The 15,912-nt window shown below is 33.5% G+C and overlaps 1 protein-coding gene across 4 annotated transcripts in view; it reads left to right on the top strand.

Annotated features, from left to right (window-relative positions):
* MTDH (metadherin) overlaps positions 1-15,693 on the top strand; it is a 53,199-nt gene extending 37,506 nt beyond the window's left edge. For all 4 annotated transcript variants that reach the window (XM_011372902.2, XM_011372901.2, XM_011372906.2 and 1 more), the window contains 5 exons: positions 3,339-3,463; positions 8,984-9,091; positions 11,368-11,508; positions 13,460-13,616; positions 13,991-15,693. In XM_011372902.2, coding sequence (XP_011371204.1) covers positions 3,339-3,463; positions 8,984-9,091; positions 11,368-11,508; positions 13,460-13,616; positions 13,991-14,061 — 602 coding nt within the window. In that variant the 3' untranslated portion in view covers positions 14,062-15,693. The remainder of the gene's footprint in view (positions 1-3,338; positions 3,464-8,983; positions 9,092-11,367; positions 11,509-13,459; positions 13,617-13,990) is intronic.
* Positions 15,694-15,912: the final 219 nt, after the last annotated feature.

The following is a 15,912-nucleotide window of genomic DNA, read 5'->3' on the forward strand; positions in this document are numbered from 1 at the left end:
CTTTGCCTTTGTCCTTAGGAAGGTACATGGTCATTCTCTGCCTCAGTTTCAACATCTGTAATAATAGTAGTTGCTCCCACACTGAGTTGTTGAGAGGATTAAATGATATAGTACATATAAAGCACTTAAAACACTACCTGATACATAGTAAATATTTAGTAAGTGCTATGGTGCTATCGTTAATATTCTAGGGGCAAAATTAGCCTGATGGGGTTAATTCGTATTGTCTATATGAACACTGGATACTATCTTTCTAACATAATTGTTTCATTTTATTAAAGTTAATACTTAAGTTCTGACAAAAACAGCTGACAGTCATTTTCTTACTGAGATAAAATAGAGACTAGCTCTGAGATCCTGAAACCTAAAACATTATTTTACAAACAAATAGACAAATTTCTTTCTATTTTGAAGACAGCTAATATGGTTCTTTGAAAAGTCATTGGCAAACTAATGGGAGAATTTTGAAAGATGAGAAATTATAAATGGAGAGAACTATGCTATGAATGAGATGATTACAGTTTCAAGGAAACTATGTCTAAGAAGTTTCATTAGCACATTAGGCCTATGAATCTTAAGAATTATGTGTCGAGAAGTCTCCTGGTGGCAGTTTTTAGGTTTAGGTGATTGATCTGTTGTTTTAAAGTAGTTTTGTTTGATCTCAGTTGATTTTTTTTTAAGCCCGAAATAAACATGGAGCAATCACCAACAGAGCTTTATAAAGCCAGTAGAAATTATGCTTCTGTTAATGTTCTTACAGAAGTTAATCTATAGGCTACAGTTATTCTCAAATTTCATGGTCATCTAAGCTTTTGAAAAAATAATTTTACTAAGTACTTCATTAGATTTTTATCCCCACCATATTTTTTAAGAAAATATTTTATGTGTTAGTACATCACCATATGTTAGTATATTGCCCATTCATTTGCCTGAACTTTTTTTTCTTAATAATTAAGAAAATAAAGTTTCTTTTCTGGCAAGAGGTCTTAGAGACCTGGCTCATGGACAGCAATTTTCCAGATCTGGTTTTCTTATTTGTAAAGTTTAAGCAAAACCAATGACAGCTTTGATAAAGTTTCTTTTCTGGCAAGAGGTCTTAGAGACCTGGCTTTTGGACAGCAATTTTCCAAATCTGGTTTTCTTATTTGTAAGATTTAAGCAAAACCAATGACAGCTTTGGCATTCAAATCTCCTAACAGTATTGTTAATGAATGCTTTGTGTAAGATGGGCAATTGGTTCCGGACATCTACTGGATTCTTTTATACTTGTAAAATTGGTTTCTTCATTAAGACATGCCAAATGTATCTTATTGAGAGATTTGTCATGATTATGAAAAATAAATTCTTAATCGTATATGCCTGATAACTTAGAAACTGGCTTTCTATTGTTAGTGTCATCAGCCATATGTAAAACCAATAGCTGCCATTTATTGAACACTTACTGCATTGCTCTGAACTCCCTTACATGTATCTCATCTAATCCTCTCAGCAATGCTTATGAAGTTGGTATATAGCCCATTAAGGTTAAGAAACTTAACCAAAATCACATAGTTATTAAGTGATAGAGCAGTAGTCAGATGTAGATCCGTTTGACTGTAAGGTCCATGTTCTTAACTTCTATGTTAACACTATGTAATACTTACTCAGGATACTGAGTAAGTATTACATACTGAGTAAGTATTATGGCAATAAATTTAGATATCTAGGAATGGACATTTTTTTTGTAACACATTTCACACTCATAATCACTTGTTCCATGTTTTTCCTCCGCTACACTATAAATTCTTGCCTATATTTTTATTCTGTCTTCATCCTCTACTGGGTTTGCCCCTCTTCTCCTTTTTCACACCCCCTACAACAGAATCTATCACTCTGTATATAGAATCTATCACTACTTACCTATGTCCATCCCTGAATAGATAGACTGTGAGCTCCATTTGGGAGAGGGCTTATGCCATCCTGATTTTTATATCTCTGGTACCTTCCTACCTCAGGTTCTCCTACAGAGTAAGTGCTTAATAAGATGAAATTCCTGTAAGTCCATTGTTAAGATACATTTATTATTAATGTATTATTTTCTTGTATCTTTTCCTCTTATGAATTTGGGATCATATTGTACAGACAATTTTGTCTGCGATTTTTTTCTGAGCTTTTTCCCAGATCATTATATAGTCTTCTAAAACATAGATTTTAAAGCCTTCATGAGGATGTGTCATAATACTTCCCTTTTAAACAAAAGTAGTAGAGTTCACATGGAAAAATAAGGATAGCAAAGAAAATAAGAGTAATAAGGCAGATTTATTGTCCTAGATACTAAAATGTATTTCAGAATTATGTATGGCACTATTCCAGGAATAGATCACTAGATTAGAATGGAAATTCCAGAAACATTAGAATGACTTGTTAACTACTTAGAAATAAAGGCTAACCTCTGTCGTCTTAAACCAGAGTAAATGAAATCTGGCTATAGGTCATCATTACAGGAGTATATATGGAAGTGTGTAGAATGTCCTAGAAGAGGAAAGAATTATTAACTTTTGAAAGCTACTTATTTAACCAAGGTAAAGCCAAAGAATGTTTTTCCCTTCCAGAATAAGCCAGCGATCACTCCCAAAGGAGGTAAAATTCAGTGCCTCCTAGAGTGATGAAAGGAATGTGGAAATCTAGAATAAAAAATTTATTTGTGAGAATAAGATGATAGAAGCCCTGGAAATAACTCATATATTTTGCAATGATAAAAGTAGCATTGAATAATCTGAAAAATGTAAGAAAGTACAAGTTAAGTATTAAAAGAGGAGGAAGAAAAGAAGAGGTTAAGTATTCTGTCATGACTTGGTGGATTTGAAGAAGAACCTAATTTTGAAAAGCTCATAAGAGATGAGGAATTACAGTGAAAAATGACAGGCGGGGAGCCTAATTTGGCACTGCTGATAAAGATTTACAAATTCTATACCCTAAAAATAAATCAATTACAAGAAGTTGTAATGATCAGGGCAAAAAAATGACCAGGTCCTAGACCAAATTAGACATAAACAGTGAAAAGGAGCAAATTCAGGAGACTGATAACAAATAGAGTGGAATTAAATAGTTAATTCATAAGTTTTCTGGAGTTTCTTAGAAATTCTATTTAATTAGCTATATAACATGCCCAGCAGAAGTTAGGTAACGGTTTTTATCATCATGTTATTGGGGGCGTTTTGCTAGCTTTTAAAATGTGCTTGAGAGAAAGAAGAACAGTAGTTAAAATTACAACTTAGTTCAACATAAGAAATTTTAGTTCTTGCATTTTAGTTTTGGCAGAAATGGATAGATACCTAATTCACACTGTTAAATTTTAGATGGTCTGTCTTCTGCTGATCCCAGCTCTGATTGGAATGCTCCAGCAGAAGAATGGGGGAATTGGGTAGATGAAGAAAGAGCTTCACTTCTAAAGTCCCAGGAACCAATTCCTGATGATCAAAAAGTGAGTAAAGGGATTGGTGGGTATATTTATTTATCTGTGCACCCAACTGTGTTAGAATTATTAGGGTTTGCAGTCTGTATTATAAGTATATCCAGCGATAGAATTCCTTCAGAGAGGCATTCTGGTTATATTTATGTCAGTCTTCATATACCTTCTCTATATCACTTTTTCTTCTTTCCACAAATTGTTGAAAACTCTATGTGGAAAGCACTATTTAGACACTGATAAAAATAAACAGTTCCTGTCTGCTTATCAGAAATATTATAATAGCCTACCAACTCTTACTTTTAGAGAAGAGTGAATTGTTTCCCAATGAAAGATTAAGGAAGGCTTAATAGCAATAGACAAGCCGAGAACGTCATGAAAAAGGCACCAAGGCAGGAAAATAGGTAACATGTATTGTGGAGAGGTAATCAACTGATGGTAGGATCAGTTATTTACATGTCTGCCTGCCACCTTCTGGGCTGCATTCCTTAAAGAATGTGCTTGGTATTCAGTAAATGAATAAACATACATTAGGGATGACCCTAACTTTTACTACATTTTATGGAATTCTATAAGTAATGAGAACCTGTTGACAGCTTTTAAACTAGAGATAACCTGATTATCACTAGGGTTAGGAAATTAGGCTGGATATAGCAGAAAGAAAGATGAGTTAGGAGGCTGTTTTGTACTATTTGGGGTAAGCATTAAAGAGATCTTTATAAGGATCATGGTAGGAGATAAAGAACTAAGTTGATAGCTTTGAAAAATAAATAGAAGTGGCATTTACAAGAGACATAAAGCTACTAGTCAGTCTTTGCTACTGGTTGGTTATTAGGAATAGGGTGAAAAGTCAAAAAGGTCTGAAAATAATAGGACCATTAGTATTCAACAGACTTTAATTGAGCATCTAGCATAGGTCAGGTATTGTGCTAGTGGAGAAACAAAAATAAGATACAGTTACTGCCTTCAAGGAGCCCATGGTTTAGGGAACAGAGGAAGGAGACGGGCACATCAATAGATAAAAGTAATATTAAAGTATGTGTTGGGTGTTATGTAAGCACTTCAGAGTTTTAACAAAGGCATCCTGGATTTAAAAGCCGAATGTGATGCCAAGAGTGGTCAGAAATGAGACTGGAGAGGGAGGCAGGGACCGGATTTTAGAAGTCCTAGAATGCTTGAAACTTTGGATTTTATCCCATAAGTAATGGAAGAATTTTAAGCTAAAGTGGAGTTTTTTGGCTACTGTGGCAATCCACGTAGAAAAAGGAGCGGAGGCGTATGTGAAGGTAGGGAGACCTGTTTAGAGGTTGTTTCGTAGTCCAGGACAGTAGTAGTAAGAGTCATCCATGGAGTGGACAAGTTTGAAAAACAAGTTGAATTAAAATCAGCAGAGCATGTGATTAGAATTGAATGGAGAAAAAGTCATCAAAAATGACTTCCAGGACTGTAGGTTGGATAACTGGGAGGGAGTGGTACTCCCAACAGAGGGAATATAGAAACCAAAGCCAATTAATTGGAGGAAAAACAGTTCTATTAGATGCAGGATGTTTTGTATTTAGCCTAAGAGAAGTTGGTTGTACCAGATTAAAGCTTAGAGAAAAGATCTGTATTTGGAAGTTATCAGTATATGGTGGTTAAAACTTTGAGGGTAGGTGAATCTACTGTAGAGTTGAAAAGATCAGTAGAATGAGCATAGAAATCTGGGGACCTCTCAACTTTCAAGGAGAAATAAAAGCCCATGAAAGAGACTAGAGAAGGAGGTTCTGGGTCACAGCAGCTGGGAGGTTTGCTCTCTGGTAATGTGCGGCAGTTTCATCAGAAACATTGAAATAGTTGCCTTATAGCAGTAAGTTGAGTAAATGAGGGTGTAATAATAACAAGTACAAGATTTTTTTAAAGTACATTTGGATGGAAGTGGAGGAGTGGTGGTGGATGAGAGCTTCGGGAAGGGTTTCGTTAGAGGTTTTTCGTATTTTAACGATAGGAGAAATTTTAGTACAGGGATTGGCAAACTTTATTAAAGGGCCATACAGAAGTCAAAAATAGCCATAGACAATACGGAAATAAACTTTATTGACAAAAACTGGCATTGGGCCAGATTCATAATGTGCCTACCCTTGCTTTAGGATATCTATAGGAGAAAAGGGAAAAGATCTAAAATAAAGTAAAAGTTAAACATAAATGAGAGAGATTTAACTAATAGAGTAAGACCCTGGCAGTAGGGGCAGGGGAACCTTAGTCACAAGCGGATTGTCGGCCTTTAATTAAACATAGTTCCTCTCATCAGAGACCAGAGAAAGAGAAAGGTCCTAATGGGATTTACTACTAAGGGTATAAATAAATGTAGAGGAACAATTAGCAAGTAAAATGAAAGTCTGAGGGAGGAAAAAATAATGAATTTTAGATTGGACTTATGAAAGCTTCCTAGAATTGCCAGGAGCTAGGGGAAAGAGAGATGATGAATGGGCAGAGCACAGAGTGTTTTTAGGGCAGTGAAACTACTCTGTATGATACTGTAATGGTGGGTAAATGTCACTGTACATTTGTCCAGACCCATAGACTGTACAGGACCAAGAGTGAGCCTTAAGGTAAACTATGGACTTTGAGTGATAATGACATGTCAATATAGGTTCATCAGTTGTAACAAATGTACCACTCTGGGGGTTAATGTTAATAATGGAGTAGTCTGCATGTTTGTAGGCAGGGGATATATGTAAATCTGTGTAAATTTCTGTACCTTCTGCTCAGTTTTGCTATGAACCTAAAACTGCTCTAAAAAATAAAGTCTACTTGAAAAAAAATAATAAGGTTCCTTGTATAGTACCTTAACACACAGTAATCATTCTGATATTTGTTGAATGTTTAGTGAACATACAGTTAAGTCTCTTTCTCTACCTGGGACTTCCCTGTGCCCAACCATCAGAACTTAACAGTAGAACCACTTAATGGAGTAGAGACTATCACATACTATGGCATTTCTTTTTCTGATTATATTCAGAAATCATCTTTTACATTTCTAAGTGAAAATGGGATGCCATCTAAATGCCCATTAGTTGGGGAAAGGATAAATAAAATGTGGTATGTTTGTACAATGGCATGTTAGACAGATTTTTAAAATGAAGTAAATAAAGCTACATTAATATATCAGTATGACTAGAATCTCAAAAACATGCTGAATAACAAAGAACAAGTTACAGAAAGATACAATATAATGCCATTTATGTAAATTTTATACTTGGGGAGACATAAATTTATAGAAAAATCTATTAGACACAAAAGAAGTTCATGATAGTGGTTACCCCTAGGGAGGTAGTACAGGAATGGGCTTGAGAAGGGGTGTAAAGGAACTTTAAGTTTTTCAATAGTATCTTTTACTTTAAAAAATCCAAAATAGATTTGTCAAAATGTCAATTCTTTTATGAGTTAAAAGATAGTACAGCATATACTCGTGTTTAGGCATGGAAAATATTTTGAAAGAGTACTAAAATATTAATACTGTTTTTTCTGAAGAGTGGTAAGAAGTTCATGTGAAAGAATACTTCATATCCAATGTCATTCAAAAAAAAAAGGATGGTACAGAGTTGATTGCTGCCTTTTTCCTATGAACAAAAATAGTGTTTTGCAATTAGGAACTGCATTTCTCTTACGATCGGATTATAGCTTGTTAGCTAAGTTGTGCAGGGTTTTATTTTGTTTTGTTTTTCTATTGGCTAATAAGTTTTGTAAACTTTTTGGTGGTTCACAAGACCTCCAAAATCATCCTAATGACTATGGTGCTGAGCAGAGAAGTAGCAGTTACCTAAATCGTTGCTTTCTGTAAGGATAGTCTAGGAATCTTGGCTGTCACCTGTGCAGAACAAACAAAAAGCACTTTTCCATAGAAAATTCATCCGTATGTTAAGTGTGACGAGATATCATCACTAATTTAACAGTCCTAATTCACTATTTTTGTCATGCAGGTTGTCATTTTCAATGACATTTCTTTTCAAATTCAGTTTTTTAATTAAACCTTTCTTTTGAGATGATTAGAAAGTCACATTCACTTGCAAGAAATAATACAGAGAGAGATCCTTGTGCCCTTTACCCAGTGTCCCCCAACAGCTTGAAAATTGTAATGAAGTATCACAACCAGGATATTAACATTGATGTACTCAGGATACAAAACATTTCTATCACTACAATAATCATGTTGCCCCTTTTTTATAGCCACCCTTCCCTCCTGTCCCCACCCACTTCCTAAACCCATAGCAACCAGTAATCTGTTCTCTATCTCTATAATTTTATCATTTAAAGAATGTTTTATGAATAGAATAACATAGGATGTAACCTTTGGTACCATTTTTTTTTCTTTTCACATCCAGACTGTTGTATGTATCATTAGTTTGTTCTTTTTATTTCTGAGTAGTAGCCCATGGGCTGGAGATACCTCAGTTTACAGGCATACCTCATTTTATTGCGCTTCACTTTATTGTGCATCACAGATGTTTCTTTTTTTACAAATTGAAGGCAAGACCCTCCACCAGCAAAAAGATTACAACTCACTTTATTGTAATATTCAATTTTGGTGGTCTGGAACCGAACCTGCAGTATCCCCGAGGTATGCCTGTACTTAACCCTTCTCCTGTTGAAGGATATCTGGGTTGTTTCCAGTTTGGGGCTGTTACATGACTAAAACTGCTGTAGACAGTCATGTATGTATTTTTGTGCGAACATAAATTTTCATTTCTCTGGGATAAATGCCTAGGAGTACAAATCCAGGGTTGTGTGATAGGTGCATATTCAATGTTTTAAGAAACTACTAAACTGTTTTCCAGAGTGGCTGTATCACTTTATATTCCCACTGGCAATGCATGAGTTATCTAATTTCTCTGAGTCCTCGCCAGCACTTGCTGTTGTTACTATTTTTTATTTTAGACATCCTGGTAGGTGTATAGTGATAACTCATTGTGGTTTTAACATGCATTTCTCTAATGGCTAATAAGGCTAATAACATCTCTTCATGTGCTACTTTGCCATTTATTTATCCTCTTTTGTGAAATGTCCTTTCATACCTTTTGCACATTTTCTAAGTGGATTGTTTGTTTTCTTTCTGTTGAATTTCAAGTGTTCAGTTACAGTCCAGATAAAAGTCCTTTGTTGGATATATGGTTTGCAAATATTTTCTACCACTCCGTAGCTTGTCAGGGCCAAATTTAACAGGGTCATATTCAATTTTAATGCAAATAGTTCTGCATTTAAACTCTGATATAAAACAGAATTACCTATCCAATGAGTTTTTTTAAACCAGGATTTGCATAGCTCTCTAATTGATCTTGTAGTGAGTGATGAAAGATATAAGAAAAAGTGGTTGGTCATAGACAATAGGAGAATAAAGTTCCATGTACTTTATTTTGTAAGTATGTAACTTTAAATCAGTTACTAATTTTTAGTATTTAGGAGATAAAGACAACCTAATGAATGAAGTTATTTCATAATTTCTAAATAATGAAAACTTAACCAATTGGTTCACTTTAACATTTTTTCTTTTAACATCAGGTTTCAGATGATGATAAAGAAAAAGGAGAAGGAGCTCTTCCAACAGGGAAATCTAAAAAGAAAAAGAAGAAAAAGAAGAAGCAAGGTGAAGATAACTCTCCTGCACAGGTAAACTATTAAAACAACAAACATCATTCATTCATTAAGCACCTACTGCTTAAATGAGAAAAGAAAATATACAGATGCTAAGAATGTGTAGAGATAAAAGACACAATATGAGGCATCAAATTGAAAAGCATTTGAAAAGTGACAGAATGTTTTAAAGCTTTTATACATCATACTGTAATAAAAACTGTTGGTCTAAAAAAAAAATCATATCAAAGTTGTAATCCCAAAAGTAAATAAATAAAATTCTAAATTAGTCAGATGCTTTTGTTTTATGTTGTGAAATGGAAAAGGAGGTACAGTATTTTCACACGTAGAAAAATTCCCTTGAGTAACTTGAATTTAGCAAATTAGAATTTTAGCACAATTAGAAAACAGTGTGCATAAATAAGAGGCGTCTTTCACTTGACTCTGTGTTTGTTGTCTATTCCATTTAGTATCCTTTCCTGCCTTTTTGGCTTCTAACGGAAACTTTCTGTCACTCCTAAAATTTCCTTTTATTTTCTTTGATCTTCCCTATCTGGGAAAAAATTTTTAGATTATAATATAGATGAAAACAAAGATTTTAATTTCAAACATACTAGATTACTAGAAATATATATGGATTTATTTTTGAAAGCCCTATATCACCATTATATAACAACTTATGAAAATCTCATTCTTTACTTAAAACTAATTGTTTTCATTCCTTTAAATGTAGGAGACAGCCAGAACTTCTAGAAGACAGCCTACAAATAATTTTCCTATTTATTCTTTTTTGAAAAAGTTTCTGCTTAAGAAAATATATGTTCAGTTCTTTTTTGTTGTTGGAAACAGAACTCTCCATAAATGATACCAATTCATTGTCAATATTAGTTTTTTTTTCTATAATAGTAATTAATTGGTGGACATTAAGGCTAATGTCACTAAGATCAATGGATATAAAAAAAAAACTAAAACTACATAATAGATGTGCTTGTCTTGTAGCCAAGCTGATGAGAAATTATTGACAGCTACCCTTTGTTAGTAATACTATCTAAACCCATTTAGCCAAACTTTTTATGGATTTTTGTGACATAAATTATGGCCTTTACTAGTACTGCTTTTCTGGCTTGTGGATTAGGTGAGTTCCTTTTAAAAGAAATGGTTTGGGAGAAATGCATTCTGTAAATTTTAACTTAATTGGAAAAGGTCATTAAATTGCGAAAGTTCCTTTGGTATTTTGATACTCCTTTTAAAAATGTTTGATCTGTTTTATAGTGAATAAGTATATAGTGAATATATACTTATTATATATATACTTAATATAGTGAATAAGTATATAGGCTTTAGAGTCAGATGTTTTTAAATTTCGGTTCTGCCATTTACTAGTTTTTATTTGCACAAGTTACTTAACTACATAGGTTACTTTCAGAATTAAACGAGATATCTAGGAGGTTCTGTGTGAAGTACATAGCACATAGTATGCTATCCATAAGTGATTACATTTTTTAACTTGTTCTTTTTTTCAGTAAAGTTTTTTTTACTTGTTGCGCTGTGGTTGGTGAGGTTGGTGAGGTTGCTCTTAGAGTTCAACTTAGCATGGAACTGACTCGTATCTTAACAAAATTTTGAAAAAGAATGGCCATTTATATGTATGAGTTTGCTAAAGAATAATTCACAATGATGGTTCTATTTAACATATTCTAGTTCATACTTACTTCACATACCTAAGCATGTAATGCGCTTCAGAATTATTTTGTTGAAACTTTTTAGAAGTCTGAAGTCCTAAATATGGAAATGTTAAAGCTTGGATAGGACCTTAGAAATTATCTAGGCAAATTTATTTTATAGTTGAAGAAACTAAGGTTCAGGGCGACTAACTGGTTTGTCTTTGAGATTATACAAATGGACTGTGTCATGGCCAAAACTGAAATTCCTGTCAATTTCTAAAGTCTAAGCTCAAGTATCAACTAATTTTCTTTGTACTTTCTTTTAAAGAAAAAACACTAGTTTATTTCGTTTGAGTTGCTTTAGTAAATTAGAGTGGTTCCCATTTTGAGATGTGAATGTATTGTTTTTTAATTCAAAATTAATTTAAATCCCTGCAGAAAGCAGGGGTGATGTATGTTCCAAATGTACCTATGTATTATAAATCTTCGAATAATTATTTTTATATGCTCTTTTAAACAGTTTGAACAGTTTTCTGAAATAAAAAAGTTTTGGAATATCTTCTGGATATTAGTACAACAAACCAAATAGATTTTAATTAGTAAAAATGGAGTGATTTATATCATCTAATAGACTACTTTTCTCTGTAGGACCTAGAAGAATTAGAAAAAGAAATTAGAGAAGAGCTTCCAGTGAATACCTCTAAAGTCCGTCCAAAACAGGAAAAAGCTTTTTCTTTGAAAACCATAAGCACTAGTGATCCAGCTGAAGCACTCGTCAAAAATAGCCAGGTGAGATTTTGATATTTAAGGGGTAAAATTTTAATGACTCGAGAATTAATATTTTACTGAAGTACTGTGCTAAGCATTTAAAATACTCAAAATAATTTAGTCCTCAAAAGAAAAGTAAGGACCCATTATATAAATGAAGTTAGAGAAGTTGAATAAACTTGTCCAAAGCCCCATAACAGTGGCAAAACCAGAGTTGTTAGGCTATATTTTCTTTTATTAAATATCTAGGCATACAGGGGGCTGATAGATGGCTTAGAGAAAATGCGACTGGCTGCATTTTCCCCAGAGAATGCACTTAAATGACTAGGGTCCATCCTCTCAGAATGTAGCATTTGTTTAAATTTGAAATATATATCTTCTATGGAAATTTTTGATGTGTCAGAAGGCACCATTTTTAAAAACATCTAGGCCAGTGACACAAAACTCTCATTTCTATTTAAGTGAATTATATCATATTAAAATATATTAAATTCTACTAGAGTTGCATGGTTCATTTATTTACTCATTCAAAAGAATTTATTGGGAACCTACTACACACACTATTTGAGATTCAAGGGATATATCAGAGAATAAAGCAGACCAAAAAATCTCTGCCTTTACAGAGCATACACATTTAATGAGACAACTTTAGACAAGAACCTAAATTACCACTAAGAAAAAATTTGTAACAATCTTATACTAAAAAAAAAAAATTTAATCATTCTTCCTATTTGGATTTTATGCTTTTATTTCTCTTAGAGCGTTCAATGCAATCTCAATATATCCATAGGTTTAATAGTAGGACTACAAAGCGTCATTTGACATTTCGATGTTTTACTGAAGTTATTTTCAGAAGCCATCTTGTAAAGAATATTTGAGTCCTTTTGCAATTTAACATAGATAAGTGAAAGAACAGAGAGGGAAAGGAGATTAAAAATAAGTAATAAACTTTTGGGTATAAAATAAATACAGGAAACATTAAGAAAGCTGAACTGAACAATAAAAATGCTGCTTCAGATACCTGAAGAAGGGATCTAGCAGTTATCTGGGCACACAGTTTCCTCCTCTTGTTTCTTTTCCCATTGTGTTTTCTTGAACCCATAGAGCGTGGAAGAATAAGGAGCAAGAGAAACATTACTTACCCTTGTTTCTATATTCAAAATAATCACAGGTAAAACTAAAGGGTAAGATGATCTACTCATCTATTAAAGCCTCGAGGCACTCCAGGTATTGGAAATTGATTCTATTATTACCTGGTTCTGGCTGTTCCTTAACACTTAGACCTCAGCAAGGCAAATCAGTTCATTTACCTCCTTTCTGTCCCCGGGTTAGAGGGGACAGGCAAGGCTCACAAGTCTAGCCGCTAAGCCTTATGATTTCACCACCAGGCTGGATAAAACTTTAAGATTTGGACCTGACTTTAATAGATGCTTTTATCAGCAGAACTAGTAACCATAGTCAGCTTTTGTCTGAGGCCATCTTTTTCCTGAGTCAGAAACTGAAGCTGTTGCTGCAGCTTTTTGAGATATCCCTACCTCTAGAGGAAAAAGCGGGGTATATCACCTACTGATAGCTCTGAAATTAGCTATTTTCTTTTTGTCTTTCAAATCAAAAAGTTTTAAAGAATTAAGAGTTGGTGGGAAGTGGACAGAACCATGGAATTGCTAACAAATAAAAAATCATGGAATTTATAATGAAAAAGAGAAATATAAATGTTAATAAAAATGGAATTATTTAGTGCTACTTGAGATTCAGTCAACATCTTGTAATTTTGAACCATCGTCCATTTTCATCTTGTGTATTTGTGGATATTGTAGGTAAAGATCTATTTGGTTATGTCACTAGAGGGCAGGCATGAGATGTCCTTCTGGAAACCATATTAGTATTTACTTGCTGCTAAATAGCCTTTTGGTGTATTTAATTTTATTTGAAATTTTTTACAAAAATAAAAATTAATTTTGTTCCAAAATAGCCTATCAAGACTCTTCCACCTGCTATTTCTACCGAGCCATCTGTTATTTTGTCAAAAAGTGATTCCGACAAGAGCTCTTCCCAAGTGCCACCGATGCTACAAGAGTCAGACAAATCCAAGTCAAGTACTAAGCAAAACAGTGTGCCTCCTTCACAGAGTAAGTGATTTAATTTCTGGTTCTTTTGTGTGTTCTCTGTACTGTTTGTAAGTATTAATGTCTAAGAAGTCTAATGGATTGACAGAGCAGCCTGTCTGTCTTTGGCAAAGGCTCAATTCCTTGGAACCTTGCGGACCTCCGTTGTGAGGGCCAAGCAGCTGAAATCATACCATGTGAGACTACGTGGCCAAGGACATACACAGAGGAGTACTTGGTGCTTGCCTGTGTCCTCCTCAATCCTGTGGTGCAACCAAATACTATATGGGGATTGAAAGAAAAAGAGGAAGGCAGACATAGATACTACTTTTGCATTTTTGAGACATAACAGTATTTACTATCCTCCTAAACTTTTTCTTTTTTCTTTTCCTTTTTAGCCAAGTCTGAAACTAGCTGGGAATCTCCCAAACAAATAAAAAAGAAGAAAAAAGCCAGACGGGAAACGTGAATTTTCTTTTCCTGAATTGGACATGTGTTTGCAAACACTGTCTAGAAGATTATGCTGTTTATGCAATAATTTGTGAACATGTACAGAGTTTTATATAAATTTAAAACAGTTTTTAAAACAAAACTGTGAACACAACCACCATAAAAATGGAATCAAAGGAAAGTTAATTTATGAAATTAAGAGGTCAGCAGAATATACTACAGTGCTGGAAGACACTTGGGGAAAGTCTTTTCAATTTGATGAGAACGATCTTAACTTAAGAATATTATCCTGGTTTTACAGCAGTGCCCTGTTTACAACAGATTGTGCCCTATCTCATCTGCAGCTGAGGAATAAAGGATTCTGATTAGAGTGTTGCCTACAAATTAGGCAGCTTCTTGGATCTTATGCATGGAACTTATACCATTTGAATCTGTTTTATGCTTAAAGTGCTTTGATCAAATGCATAATATGCCATATCTTTACATATTTGTTGGTAGCAATTTGTATTAAAGGAATCACAAGTGCAAATAAAAAGTCATTTATTGTTTGTTTAACTAAACTGTCATGGTTTAGTTTACAATTTTTAAAAAGTTTCTAATTAAAACATTGAAAATGCAGTTGACTTACATGGCTTATGAAGTTATTTTTGATAGTCTTACATTACTTGAATTGTTCAAAGTACAGTATATTTTAAATTAAGAAAGGTAAACTGTATGTATTCATTTTATACTTTTAAGGGTCAGATTCACAAATAATGTTCTTGTTTATAATTTGAAAACTTTCAAGCAAAATGCAACTTATCTTTTTTCTTTCCCTAGCAATCTTCATTACTAATACTTTTTTGACTTTAAAAAAGAAATCCTTCACAAACTAATTATACAGACAGAACTTTGAGTATATGATGGAGAATGAAAAACTAGAGTCAGACAGCTTTAATTGACATTGTCAAGACCTCCAGTTATCAGGAATACATTTTTTTACTGCCTTAACCTGTAGTGCGTAGTATATGCATCAATTTCTTGAAGGGGATTCGTGTTTTTATAAGAAATTTCATGTAATTATTGCAATCATGGTCAAATAAGAAACGTTTCCTGCTTGAAACTGTATTGATTTAAATGATGTGTGAGACGTTTTACCATTTTCAGGCACTGTGTAACTCTATTGTAATAAAATGGCAGGTATCTTTGTAACTATAAATAGTGCATGCTCAGCCATGTACACTGTAAATAGCCTTTACCAAACGTGTTTGACAAGGACCATAATTAACATCACTTAGTGAATTGTGATAAAGAAAAAAAAGCCATGATTTATTTGATGTGATTGGCTTAATTGTTTTTATGTGGCTCCAAGAATGAAACTGTTTAGCTGTAACCAATGGTACTGATCTATCCATCCAACGTTGTCTTTATTATATTTGATTGTGGTTTGATAGTATTGCATTGTCAGACTAGGAAAGCTAAAGAAACAAAATGGTTTTAGTTTTGCTGAAAACTGGCCTTATTAATGGATAGCTTTCCTAACAAGCGATTATTAACTTATCAGGTGTTAACATCTGTTTCAGGAACATAGCAGTATGTTTACATGTTAGAAGTTTTGTTTAATTCTATGATATTTCTAAATTGATTTGTTTAAATAAATTCAGCAAATTGATAGCATTGTTTTTATTTGCTTCAGTAGTGGGGTAAATATGCTAAAGTGCCAAGAATGGATTTCTTCAAATGACTTTATTCTGTTAGCTTTACATAGACATTTCCTAAATAGATCCAAGGATTCCTAAGTTGCCAGCACTTTGTAAAGGTATGACAAAGAAGAATTCAGTAGGGGTCTATTATTTTAGGCTGTGCCAAAATACCTGTGCTCAAAAAATTT

This window comes from Pteropus vampyrus, unplaced genomic scaffold, assembly GCF_000151845.1.
Source record: "Pteropus vampyrus isolate Shadow unplaced genomic scaffold, Pvam_2.0 Scaffold215, whole genome shotgun sequence".
NCBI classification, from domain to species: domain Eukaryota; kingdom Metazoa; phylum Chordata; class Mammalia; order Chiroptera; family Pteropodidae; genus Pteropus; species Pteropus vampyrus.